This window comes from Rousettus aegyptiacus, unplaced genomic scaffold, assembly GCF_014176215.1.
Source record: "Rousettus aegyptiacus isolate mRouAeg1 unplaced genomic scaffold, mRouAeg1.p scaffold_m13_p_17, whole genome shotgun sequence".
NCBI lineage: Eukaryota > Metazoa > Chordata > Mammalia > Chiroptera > Pteropodidae > Rousettus > Rousettus aegyptiacus.
In genome coordinates, this window is record NW_023416292.1 from 15,933,472 (window position 1) to 15,946,311 (window position 12,840).

At 38.2% G+C, this 12,840-nt stretch overlaps 1 protein-coding gene across 5 annotated transcripts in view; it reads right to left on the reverse strand.

The window, feature by feature from the left end:
• Positions 1-895: 895 nt before the first annotated feature.
• The window catches only part of RALGPS2 (Ral GEF with PH domain and SH3 binding motif 2), a 173,022-nt gene continuing 161,077 nt past the window's right edge, over positions 896-12,840 (reverse strand). For all 5 annotated transcript variants that reach the window (XM_016141197.2, XM_016141196.2, XM_016141200.2 and 2 more), the window contains 3 exons: positions 11,410-11,515; positions 9,410-9,501; positions 896-6,624 (listed from right to left, as the gene is read on the reverse strand). In XM_016141197.2, coding sequence (XP_015996683.2) covers positions 6,595-6,624; positions 9,410-9,501; positions 11,410-11,515 — 228 coding nt within the window. In that variant the 3' untranslated portion in view covers positions 896-6,594. The remainder of the gene's footprint in view (positions 6,625-9,409; positions 9,502-11,409; positions 11,516-12,840) is intronic.

Below are 12,840 nucleotides of genomic sequence, written 5' to 3' on the forward strand. Positions count from 1 at the left end.
ATATCAACAGTATTTTCACTGAACTTGGCACACGGATCCTAGAAAGACAAAAGAGTCAAGAGCATCTAAGGCAGATGTGAGGAACATTATCACTACCTCATCAGATACCAAGACTCACATGGCCCTACAGCAATGATGACATGCCACTGGCTTCGGGACCAGCAGCTGATGAGACGGAAAAGGGGACCCAGAAGCTCAGCATGCACGTGCGGAAAACTGACGTTCAGACAAAGGTGGCAGTGTGTGGCGTAAAGACAGGCTGACCCTATCAGAGAGCTGTCACTCTCTTTTGGTTCCAGTACAGGGACAGTGGAAATTTTCAAAGGCCACAAGAGAGGGGAGGGAATTGTTGAAAACAGAGTTTTGGTTTGTCCAAACCGTGGGCCTTCTTAGTTAGAGGCTAGCCTGTGTGGAATTCTTAGATAGGGTATGACCGACACCCAGGCCGATGACTTGCATGAGACTCAACACGGGTATTTTTGTATTCCTTCCAATTTACAGCTCTCCAGGCTGGAAGATGGATTCTGTTTTCAGAAACGGTAAAATGTGAAAAAAAAAAAAAAAAACCAACTAAAAAAACCATCATGTCTGAGAATCTACGAAATACAGTATTAGCAAAGAAGGACACTTAGGGGACTGTTCCTGTCACGGCACACACGGGGACATGCTGGAAATCTACACGTGACCTCTACTGCCCATCCTTGTCCTGGGATAGAGCAAAGCAACTGATGTTGATCCAGACAGAAGCTTCTCCTTACCAAGAGAAATGTCGTCGACTATTTTAGAAAGAGGAGAAAATCAAGTTAGAGGACTTATTTCAAAGTCACTGATAAAATGCACTTCGAAAGTTAATGATAAAAATAAAAATATGGTAATAAAGTATCCCCATACAACCTATATTTTAAGTCATTTATTTCAATAGAAATGTTTCAGAAAACTGGAAATTCATTTTAAATTAGCTTATGCAAACACACTGAAGATCTCACACTCACATTTGCTATTAAATAGGAACAAAAAGAGGAAGTAGGTTGCACATCACTCCAGGAGGTCACAGTGCAATCAAGTGCTTCATCATTAGAGAAAGTACCGCATGTTAACTGAGATAAAGAATAAAAATGGCTTGTGTTTTCCTCTATTAATCAGCACTGGATTTTCATCCCCACAGATGTGTATCTCCTTCAGATTACGCTGTGAACGAGTTCCCCACCCCCTCCACACACACACACACACACTTTGGCTGTAAACACAACGAAACTGTCAATGCTCAAGGTGTAGAAGCTCTTGAAGGGTCTGGTGACTTACTGGCTACTCCGTCAGACTTAATAAGTCAACAATTATTGGCTTCTATTTGTGAATAGTTCTAATAAATGATATCTTTGGGGGAAACTTAATGTTTGTTACCTGGTACCTAAAGCACAGCTAATACTTATGAAATTGTCTGCTTGCCTATAAAAGTTCAATTCCAAAGCAGCCTCATTATGTACCCTTTAACCTCATCACTACTTTGCAGTCGAAACGACTAAAATCAAAATTTAAATTCTGCTAATAACCAACCCTCAAGGACCACTTGCTTAACCCCTCAGGTGGCTTTAAAGAGTATGTCCACCTGCCTACTCAGGAATAGACACGTCCTTTAAAATTTCTGGAAATAGCCTCTTGACTCAGTGGAACAACAGTGGCTCCAGATCTTGTAATAATCTCAGAGAAGCAAAATGTTTTGCAGCTCCGCTTTCACTGGGAAAGCTAGTCAACTTTATAAATTAAACTTCCCTTTAATTTATATATTGGAGTTGTTTTCGGTTTCCTGCCATCATATTTTCAAGTCAACCATAACACGGGTAAGTTAAGTGAGTGCTTGTTTGTTCTGAGTCTTATTTAATGTGAGAATGAATCAAAATAAATCTCATTTCTGGCCAAAGGAACTCTCATTACAAAATTCCAGTACCTTTAATAAAACCCAAACAAATCCTTCCGACTGTATCATATTCTTTTAAAGATTTTCTGAAAGGCTTTATATTTAAGTCTAAGCTCACAAAAAAACCCCAAAAAACAAAAACCAAAAAACGACCCAATACCAACAACACAAAATTAACTGAGCCTGACAGATGCTCTTCAAAGTTGTTCTTTAGAATGTTCACCCAAAGGCTGATTTGGGTGGATTTGTTTTTAATCTCCTGCCCTGGAAGGAGAGGAGCAGAGAGGGCGCTTGGTTGTCTGCAAAGACCTGAAACCAAAGAGGACTGCTGCAATCCCTGGAGGGGTCTGCACAGACTTTCTTGAACTTGCTATGAGAAAGAGGACGCTGGTGTGGCGAGGGATAGCACACACTCCTGAAATAAAGGAGCAAGAGGGCAAATGATCTTTGTCAATACTCGATGCCCTAAACTTGGTCTTCGAACTGATAAGGCACTGACCAAAGTTTCCCCACGCTCCAGCTTGAGATACCAGTGTAATGAAATTGCTTTCGATGAGCTTAAGAGTTTGTATGCACAGATCTCTTTCGTGAAAATCCTCAAAGCAAAACAAAAATCGTCACTTTAGACACAAGCCATTTTTAGGGGAGCAAAAGCAAAAAGTACTTGAATCGTTTTGAAAAGGCTGACTTTACATGGAAAATAATCATCATCAGTGTGATTAAGTAACAGTGTTTATATTTTAAATCTTTGAAAAAAACAAAATACCACTCTGGCTATAAAATCATAAGTTAACTAGGTTTGAAAGAAATACTACAGGAGAGAGAAAATAAAAGCAAACACCAAAAGATCTCTGAGCAAGTCAGACACGCCTCACCACCTGCTCTAGCTCACCTAATCGTAAAACAGCAGAATCAGCATTCTACTGGGACAGTTGAATTCATCTTCATTTCCAAAAAGGGATCCAATTACTTCAAAAGCCTTTGTAGCAGAGGGTTTCTTTTTTAAAGATTACCTTCCGTTAAGCAACGCTGGTACCCCTTGTTTGCAGAAGATAATATGGCAGTTTAAAAACTGGTTGTAAAGGAATGTGCCTCAAAAACAGGAAGAAAGTCGACAGTGGATACATTATCAATTTCCTTTCATGTGATGCCCCATAGTTTTGTTTACAATTTAACTTACAAAAAAAAAAAAACAACAAAAGAAAGAAAGAAAAGGAAATTTCTGCTCAAGTCATTTGGCCAGGTAAATTCTAGAATTCTAGCAATCCCAAGAGATCAACAGGCTAGGCTGCTCTTGGAGGGCCCCGGTTTCAACTAATGCATAGTGTACACTACAGACTGTAAACATTTTCTCCTTCTATTACAATAGTGTTCCTTGGTCTCCTTTATGAATCTTCTAGAAGAGGAATAAAGCCACTTATTAAAATGTCGCAGCTATAGGCGCCTTAACTCCTGACACACAGAAAGACCAAATACCAACAGTTCACACAGAAGGTAGTGCAATAGTCACATGGCATTTTCCCACACAGAAAAAACATGTCATTGAAGCACATGCCTAAGGAGAAAAAAATACTCAACTCAAATTGTTTGGATCCCTTTTTGTAATGTTTACACAAACAATATTTACATAGTGAAGAAAACAAAATAGGAAGGTGTGTTTGATCAGGTCTCTTTCAATGCTTACAATTTGGAGGTTACAGTAAAAAAAACAAAAACAAAAACAAACAACAACAACAACAACAACAACAACCAAAAAACTGTGAAAAATAAGCAGAACCCAGACACAGAGAGGACATGAAACCAAAATTGTGCTCCGGAAGGTCATTATGCAGTTATTTTTTATAGTTATATTTAAAAAACTAATACATTACTTCCATACAAAAAATAAGCTTTCATGTTCAAATAAAATGTTAAATGAGGCATGTCTCAAATTGCATTTTGGCTGGTATTATATACTATTACACCACGCCATATAAGATGCCAATCATTATGCTTATCACAGACTAGCTTAAATTTAAATTATCACTCTATGAGTTTTTCTTGGCTAGGAAACGAATGAGCTTAATACTGACGGAAATTTCAAGCTTTTGAGTCACCAATTTACTAATTTATAAAGGGCAAAAGGGAGATAAATTCATCATCTCACTAACAAACTACCTAAATGTTTAATATATTTTGGTGACAAATTTTCTGGAGTTATCATTAGGTATCATCTGGTAAATAAAAAATTCGCCTATACTATTTTAATTCACTTCTCTCACTGGTTTCCATTTGCTTCAAATACTAAAGTAATCTTAAAAAGCAAGGATTAACCTTTTGGACGGACAAATTTGGAGATAGAAGAACAATGGTTACTTCTATGCAGTTATGTTAAAGAGTTTCCGTCAGAGAACACGATCTATATACGGACTATTTACCAAATTGAATACTATTCTTACTCTGTGCAAGCATCCACTAATGTTTAGAGAGGAAAATATCAAACACATCTTCCAGTTTAGTTCCCTCTTTGGCAAAACTGCGTGATGTCAGGCTCCGACTTCCAGTTGCGTTATCTCTTCAGAAACGGTCAACCTATGACATATCTACTTTAGCTTACTGACGACAAACAAAATAATAATAAAAAAATCCACAGGGTCTCATTCACAATAATTTTTAAAAAGCACATACACTGTTAAAAATACTTATTTCTGAAGAGAAGTAAGCAGATTAAGGAATTAAAAAAAAAAAAAGCAGAACGAAAGGAAGACGTGCAAGGTCTAACAGTAATACTGCTGGCTATGCCGATGGCGTCTGTCAGTCTGCGCACCCAACGTGGGTTAAGCTCCAGAGGTCACTAACTGAAAAATCACTCAGCACGGGTGACACTTTGCTCTCTCCAGCCCATGCCATTTTCCACAAAACCAGAAATAATGGTATTTCTAACTGTGCTATCTGTGAGAAAAATATATGAACTCTTCATATCCTTTTGAAACAGAAAACTAAATCTAAAAACATAGCACTCAGAAAAAGGGTCTTTTATTTACCTAATTATTCTGTGGGCAATATTTTCTATTTAAGTTTTATGGAATGAAATACTTAGGAGAAAAAAAAAAGTATAACGTTTTCTAAGAAGACAAATGTGAAAAGTTTTACATGAGGCCCAAAGTAACAGAGCCTACAAGGTCTCAGTCAGGAAGCGTTTCCTACTCTGGGCCACTGCTAAAACTTAATGATGCCTCATGAGTGTGTAACACCCAACACAACGTCTTTGTTCAAATGCCACTTTTTGTTGAATATCTAAGGCATCTCACCTTCAAACTTTTCTTTTTTGTATTTTGGAGATGAAATGCATTATTGCATAGAAGAGCTCTCACAAAACTGCTTGGTCAACTACTGACAAAATATGGTTTCGTGGTAGGGACGTGTGTGTGTGTGTGTGTGTGTGTGTGTGTGTGTGTGGTAAGTTACTATATACTATACATATAATAAGTTTTCAAAAAAATGTTTAAAGTTGTTTAGGAAGGAAATTTTTGACTTTAAATTCCCAGAATCTCAATCTTTTCCCTTTTTCCCTTTTAAAATTATAATAAAACACACATGTAATATGTGGAATCTCTTCTAAACAAATGTGATCTTGAATCACATATTGAACAAAAATAATGAAGATGAATTTAAAAACCTGGCATTGTGCACATTAAACACTGTAAAAGAAAATACCCTGATGAAATATTAATATATCACCTTGAGGATAAAAATCACCTGTGGCCGGCAGGAGGGATAATCCAATTAACTTGAAAAATGTAATTACTGTAAAAATCTCAGAAAAGTTTAGTTTGGGATTACAGTTCCCTGCTAAGCAGATCTGTGGTCCAAGAATGCATTCATATAGCAGGCTGAACTTAAACCCAGTTGAAAACAACCATGTTTTCTGGAGCCCACTTGAAAGCAGTGTCTGGCACGTGAACACTCGGCCTTTATACCTCCTGCAGGAAGTAATGTTCCCCATACAGGACTAAATCTCAGAAGTTTAGTGTTTAAAAATATCTTCCCTCATCCAAAACCAAACAAAACCCTTCCTTAAGTCCCAAACAAACTCCAACAACTCACATTATAATGTTTCTGGGGCCCACACTCTGGCCGTGTGAGAGAGTGAGGGGGCATACCAGCCGGGGCCTAACCACCTTCAGGTGGCCGGCTGCTAGGATCCTGCTAACCAGCCTATCTCTACCCCTTGGTGCAAAACCAGCTCCTGATGTAACGCATTAGAAACGTTTTTTCCTTTTTAAAGTGTATCTAAAAAAGGCGATCCTCCCCCCAACCCCCTCCAAAATTAGTACAAAGGTAAAAGAAATGCAAATTAGCTACGATATATTCCAAGCACAGCACCGCCCGAAGGTTCACACACACTATTTGGTGTTTCAGGTTGCTTTTCCTTTCATTCTTTTAAGGCAGTGGTTTCCGCAGGTCGGTTCAGAGATGAGAAACAGGTCCATGGCAGTTTGTTTTGCAACTCGATTTGTTCTCTGGGAATGTCTCACTTCATTCCCTGACATTAGTGCTTTTTTGGGTTCAGAGCTCCAAAGGCTGAGACGGACCTCTGGGCTCCTCCTGGCACAGGACTGGTTTTTAGCTGGCGCTCTGTCAGCAGGGCCTTGCTCTCGCTGGGGAGCAACAAGTCACTTCTCTTCTTTCTCAGGCTTTTACTCAAAAGTCATCAAGTTTGTAGGAACCTAAAAAATAGAAGCATTACAAACTGACGGTATTTAAAAGTTGTTTTTTTAAAATACTGTTTATCTTTCCTCGTCATTTTAAGTAAGCCCAGGTATTAAAGTCTTTCTGGCCTAAGATATCTGTTTAAAAAAGGAATGTGACAGAAGGTACTGTAGTCATTCAAGAATAATGAATAAAATATGCTAGGACATTTTTGGAGAACATCACTGAGCTAACACTCCCTTTCCAGTCAAGTGAAGTCAGGATAGGACAAAGGGTGGAGACAGGATCTTTCCTGTCTAACACAAGTGAAGAAATGAATGAGAAAGTAAGTGTGGCTCTAGCAGGCTGTGGTTCCGGACACCCTTGTCGTCATTTGTTTTCTCCTTTACATGTATCACAACACGTTCCTACGTGCAAATCTTCAGATCCAGCGCCGACGATTTTATAACAAACATTACTAAAAATTTATGTGTGAAATCATCATGAAAATAAATATAAAGGAATAAAAGTCATCATTAGATAAATTCTGCTCTGACACTTTATGACTTAAAAATCAATGGGTTATTTAAGTCTGCTGCTTATAGATTGGATCAAATTTAATTTGATTTCCTTACAAGTCTGAAGTTCTATAAACATGGACGGATCTTGAGATAATCATGCCAAGTGAAATAAGTCAGACAGAAAAAGTCGAGAACCATATGATTTCAGTCATATGTGGGATATAAAACTGAAAGCAGCAAAAGAAGACAAACGAAAACTCACAGACACACAGACAACAGGTCAGTGGTTACCACAGGGAAGAGGGGGGTGGTGAGGAGGTAGACAAGGGTCAAGGGCATCAAACACACGGCGACAGGAAGAGAACCGACTGTGGGTGGTGAACACACAATGCTACATACAGATGACGTGTTACAGAACTGCACACTGGAACCTATGCAAATTTCATTAACCAATGCCATCCCAGTACATTTAATAAAAACAAATAAAAACAGCTTAACAGCTCACTCTTTACCAATCTTTTAAAAAAAATCTTGATATTCAAAAAATGGATCTCCTACACGTGTCAACTTCTAAAGGAAAAATTATTTTACTTGAATTATAAATCAAATACAATGCAAATGCTCAAGTGCTTAAGTATAAATTCTCAAGACTGGCCTTAAGAAACCTATATTTAAATGAAGTAAAAGTTTCATTTCCTCCCAAGTTGCCTGAACGAGGTTTGAGGTATTGTATTTGAGTCAATTAGTCTTCTACTAAAAATTTTCAGATTGTATAGCTTTTATTTATAAATTTGCCACTACTCTGATTCTTGTGGGTATAGAAAGAAGCAAACAAAACCTGTTTACACACATCTAGCTGACTCATTCAGCAGGAAGGTCCACTAACACAGGAAGAGAAAGTGAACCCCTACGTGGGTATGCATACGCCGCCTAGATTAACCCCGAAATCTGAGATTTTAAAAAATGACACCAAATACTTTCCTTAAGCTACATTTAAAGAAAATGCACAGCATGGAACGGAGTCCTACAAAGCGTAGTCTAGGCAAAAGGCCCGTTTCTTTCATTCCGTCCCAGACACTAACTTGACAAAGGTGAGAGAGCACTTTTTGCCGAACAGCATTTCATGCCCGTAATGGAGGTTGCTAAAAATGGTACCAAATACTGCTATGAGTCTTTCTCGTGTATGTCAAATAAAAATTACACAAGAACAAGGCCCATTCCGACAATACTTAAAAGGGACGGACCTAAAGGATGAAGGCAGAGCTTGCATCTCAGCTCTACCCGCTTTCCTTGTTGGACCCTGTGCAGGAAGCTTAGCAGCTCTGGGCCTTCGGTTCTTCCTTTATCACAGAGGGGGAAATAATGGGTTCTGACAGCACAGGGTGAAAAACACTTCTACAAGGTTTACAAACTTACATAGTATGTTATTCAAAATTAGCTGATAACACTGTATACTTCCATTTTTCAGTACCTTAAGCCAATGATTTTCAAAAATATTCAACTAAGAACTGCGATAAAAAAGTGTATCGAGAGTTCCTTAATGTGGTCACGTTTACGTCTGCCCAACTGATGTGCGGTTCAACGCTGAGGCTGCAACAAGGTTTTTGGGGAAAATAACGCGAGGGATTAATTCGCCTTGGCAGCTGAAAGCTGTTGAATTAGACCCTCTTTGTTTCAGGAAAATAAAAGCAAAAAAAATCCAAATGGTTTTGGTTTCACTGCAACCACAGAAACCCTCATCAAGTTGCCAACAGAACAAATAAAGATGAATCAGAATAAACTTTATGAATTTGGAGTGCCCCCGAACGCTCGCCCTCTCTGGCGCTGCATTCCCTTGCCTCGCACTGCACTCTGCCCGCGCGGCCTCCATTTCCCTGGTTTGAACACCTTAAGCTCGTTCCAGCATCAGGGTCTTTGCACTTTTTGTCCCCTCTGCTGGAACTGCCTCCCCTAATCTCCGTGTGGCTGCTCCTCCTCGTCACTCATGCCCACGTCCTCTCCTTACGGAGACCTTTGCTGCTCACGCCTACTTAAGGCTGCCTCTACTACCACCACCTCACATCACATAATTCTGTTTTCTTTATAAAGCTTTCACTATTTGAAATTTTATTTGTTCACTTGTTTATTGCCCATCTCCTCACTAGAATGGGGATTTCATGTCTTGTTGATTGCTGTCAATAAGAATAAAAACAAAACCACTTTCCCACTTCATTCAGGAAGCCAGTCTACTTACTTCTCTTTGGAACGCTCTTAAACTCACGCCCACATTGTGGACTCTTTGAGGCTTAACAGGAACGCTCACCTGTTGTTTGTTACTTTGGCAGGCAGCACTCAAATGCTTAAACCACAGCATTGCATTCATCCTATTGCCAGCTTGAAACTTGTACGAATTGCCTAAAATCAAAACAAGGGAAAAATAAGTCAAATTTAAGGACCCTGACATATAATAATTCTGCCCGCTACCAAAGCGCAAACTAAAACGTGACGAGAGCTCTGTTTCAGAATTCTATTCTTCTAACACCTGATTTTCCAGTACAAAGAGTTCTCTGAGCCATATTCATGTGACATTGTTTATGCAGAAAGTCACTGTTTTGCTGTTTATGAACTGAAAAAGAAGTACTTTTGTCTCCTTAAACATTCTTTTAGAGGAAAGTATATCTAAATAAAATTGCTTTCTCTAGATGTGTGTGGGAATGAGAGTACAGAATATCTGTTCTCAATACTATTTAGACGATCTCTTAGGTATTAATATGAAAATTTTTACAGGCCAAAACAATCTGTTTAAAATTTAGACATTAGCTATATACTGTGATTAAAGGTTAATCAGCCAACCTCAATATCAAATATGCCTTTAGTTTTTAGTTACATCTGTCAAAATTATTACAGGTCTACTGAGGGCTTTCTGGGAAAAATCTGAGGAGATACCTTTCTCTCTCTTAGAAAATTAGAAATTCATCTGTGTTGTGTGCACTTAGCAGACCATATGTCAGTCTAATTCAAGACTGACAAAAATAATAAGGATTTTTACATGGTTATATGTATTAAGACAAACTGAGAAAAGGATTTATGTATTACAGACTGCCCTAAATTGAGCTTTATTCCCTTTTTTTATTGATCTAAGTTCATTTTGTTTCCCAATTTTCACCGACTTTTACTTTCTTTTATAACTCCATTCAATGGCACAGGGACTATATTTAGGCATTAATGCAGCTTTTCTTTGAGATTCTAACAAAGAACTTTTTCACTTTTAGAAGCAATTCTTTTTCTTCTCTAAATGTTAAGTATTCAAAAATTCTGTTTTGCAGGCTGAACTCAGATGTAGATATTAGATCAATCTAAATAGAAGGCATTCCTACAACTGAGCTGGCTACCATTATTACTTTTTGTATCCGACATATATTACTTAAGTTTTTACTTAAAACACCATAATAACCTAAAAGCAGAGTATTTATTGATATAAAATGCATTCTGAATAGAGGTCAAAATGTAACTGTACAGTCGATAAAAGGTAACGTGATATTTCCGTCGTGAGTCGCTGGAAGATTCTGGGCAGATAGGAGGAATTTCCCTTCCGGCTCCCCTGTGTGCTTATCGACAGCGGGCAGCTGTCGTGAGGGGAGAGCAGCAGTCACATCAGGGTCTGTTCTGATGACTGACCGTCTGCGATCTCCCCACAGGCACGGGCGGGGTCGGGAGGTATGAAATGATTCTATGCAGCCCACCCGCCACTTTAAAAACGCCCACAGTCAACAGCCATTAATTTTATTCATAAATGTCTCTATGGAGTATAAGTGAACTGTTATAATTTATACGTCTTTGCAAAGTGCTTTGCGTCAAAAAAAGCAATTAATTTAATTAAAAATCATTTAAAGGAAAACTTCCACCATATTCAGAACTTAAGAGTAACAATTTGCTTCAGGGTGTGAACGAAGGTGCTGCACGTGTGGCAAATCGCTGAGATTTTAAGGTAACAGTGGCCTACAGGCTCTCACATTCCCGCCCTTCCTCCCGCCTGCCTCGTTCCTAGCTCTCTAGGGATTACTTGGGCTTTTAATTTTGAGCTTACGCCCTGCAGCAAAGAAAATAGCTTGTTTAATAAACTTATTAAAGAAGCAATTCACAGATATTAATTGATATTTAAAATACCGATATCGTTGCCATACCTTATGTGAAGGAAACATTTCCCAAGAGACAAAGTTACACAAACCTTCCCAGGTTGAGTATTTCAGTTAAACTAGGTTTTGGCTTATGGCAAGTCCCGTGTCAGCAGCACCTTGACCTCTAGTTACGCCAACGCCTCACCTTTCTCAGAGTCAGTCAGCAGGAAGAGATCTGGATGCTCCGGGTCATCGGCCATCATCACCATCCATCCTGCCACGGACACATTCTTATTTGATGTTGACTTGAACTGAGAGAGAAAAAGATAATTAACGGTTACCTTCATGGCTCATCTTAAGCAAAATTTAAGTGCCACAGAATGTATTTTCTCTTTCTCCTAGGGAGAGATGAGATCTGCGACTTCGTGCTGGTCAGGTCTACTTGGGGCCGGAGACTATGATTCCATCCAGGCATCTAGACGATCTCTAGGGAGCCTCCTCCTGCTTTCCAGACCTCTCCCAGCTCAGCTCTTTATCAGCGCCTACCTGTCCTAGTGTTCGTTCCCAAGGAGCACGATCTGTTAGTGGACTGATAAATTCCCCTCTGTTCTTTTCCTGTTATTTTGCTGCCTCTTTCCCCTGTCTTATAAGAAATGCACTCGCATTTTAATAAAGGTGTTATCATTTTTCCTCTCGTTTTATTGATATAATTGACATATGGCATTGTGTAAGCTCAAGGTGTATGATGTAACAGGGGTGTTATCTTAAACCTGATGATTTAATAAACGAGCAGTGCTATCGGACAATTCTTAATAAAAATATAGTCTTTCTTGTACTTCTAAAAAAAAAAAAGTATTCTTAGCATGTTTGTAACTTTTCTATTTTTTTAAGTTATAGAAGGGTTGTTATTAAAAAAAAAGCAAATTAGATTAATTTCATTCACAAATGAAATTAAAAAATTAAATATTGGCAACCCAAATCTAGCAGAATATAAAAAAAGTGATACATGATGACCGAACTGGATTTATCCCAGGAATATGAGGATGATTTAATGTTAGAAGTCAATTAATGCGGCTAAGCTGGGTTTATTTCAAGAAAGTATGGTTAGTTTAACTTTAAAAACATCATTAGAGTAAATCGCCATTTTAACAGATTAGGAGAGAAAAGAAATATGACCAACTCAGTCGATGTAAAATAAAAACATTTGCTAAAATATAACACATATTTGTGATAGACTAGAAATAGAGGAGAACTTCCTATTTTAATAGAAGTATCTACTAAACAACAAAGACTCACACAAAATGTAAACCAAAACAAAGCAGGAAAGAAAAAAAAAAAATGCCAAACCCAAAACCCTGCAACACACACACTTAAAGGTAAAATGTTTAAAATCAGCATTCAGATAAGGATGTCCACCACTGCCACCTTCATTCAAGACTGAATTAAAAGACCTAGTCAGATCAGTAAGATAAGAAAAAAAAAGAAGGGTGAGGAAGAAATAAAACTATTATTACAAACAGGTAATATTAGCTACACAGAACATACACCTAAATCTACCAAACTAATAAGAAATACCAGCGAGGATGTTTGGAAAAAATCAACATAAAGTCAAGTGTAATTTTATACATTAATGGAA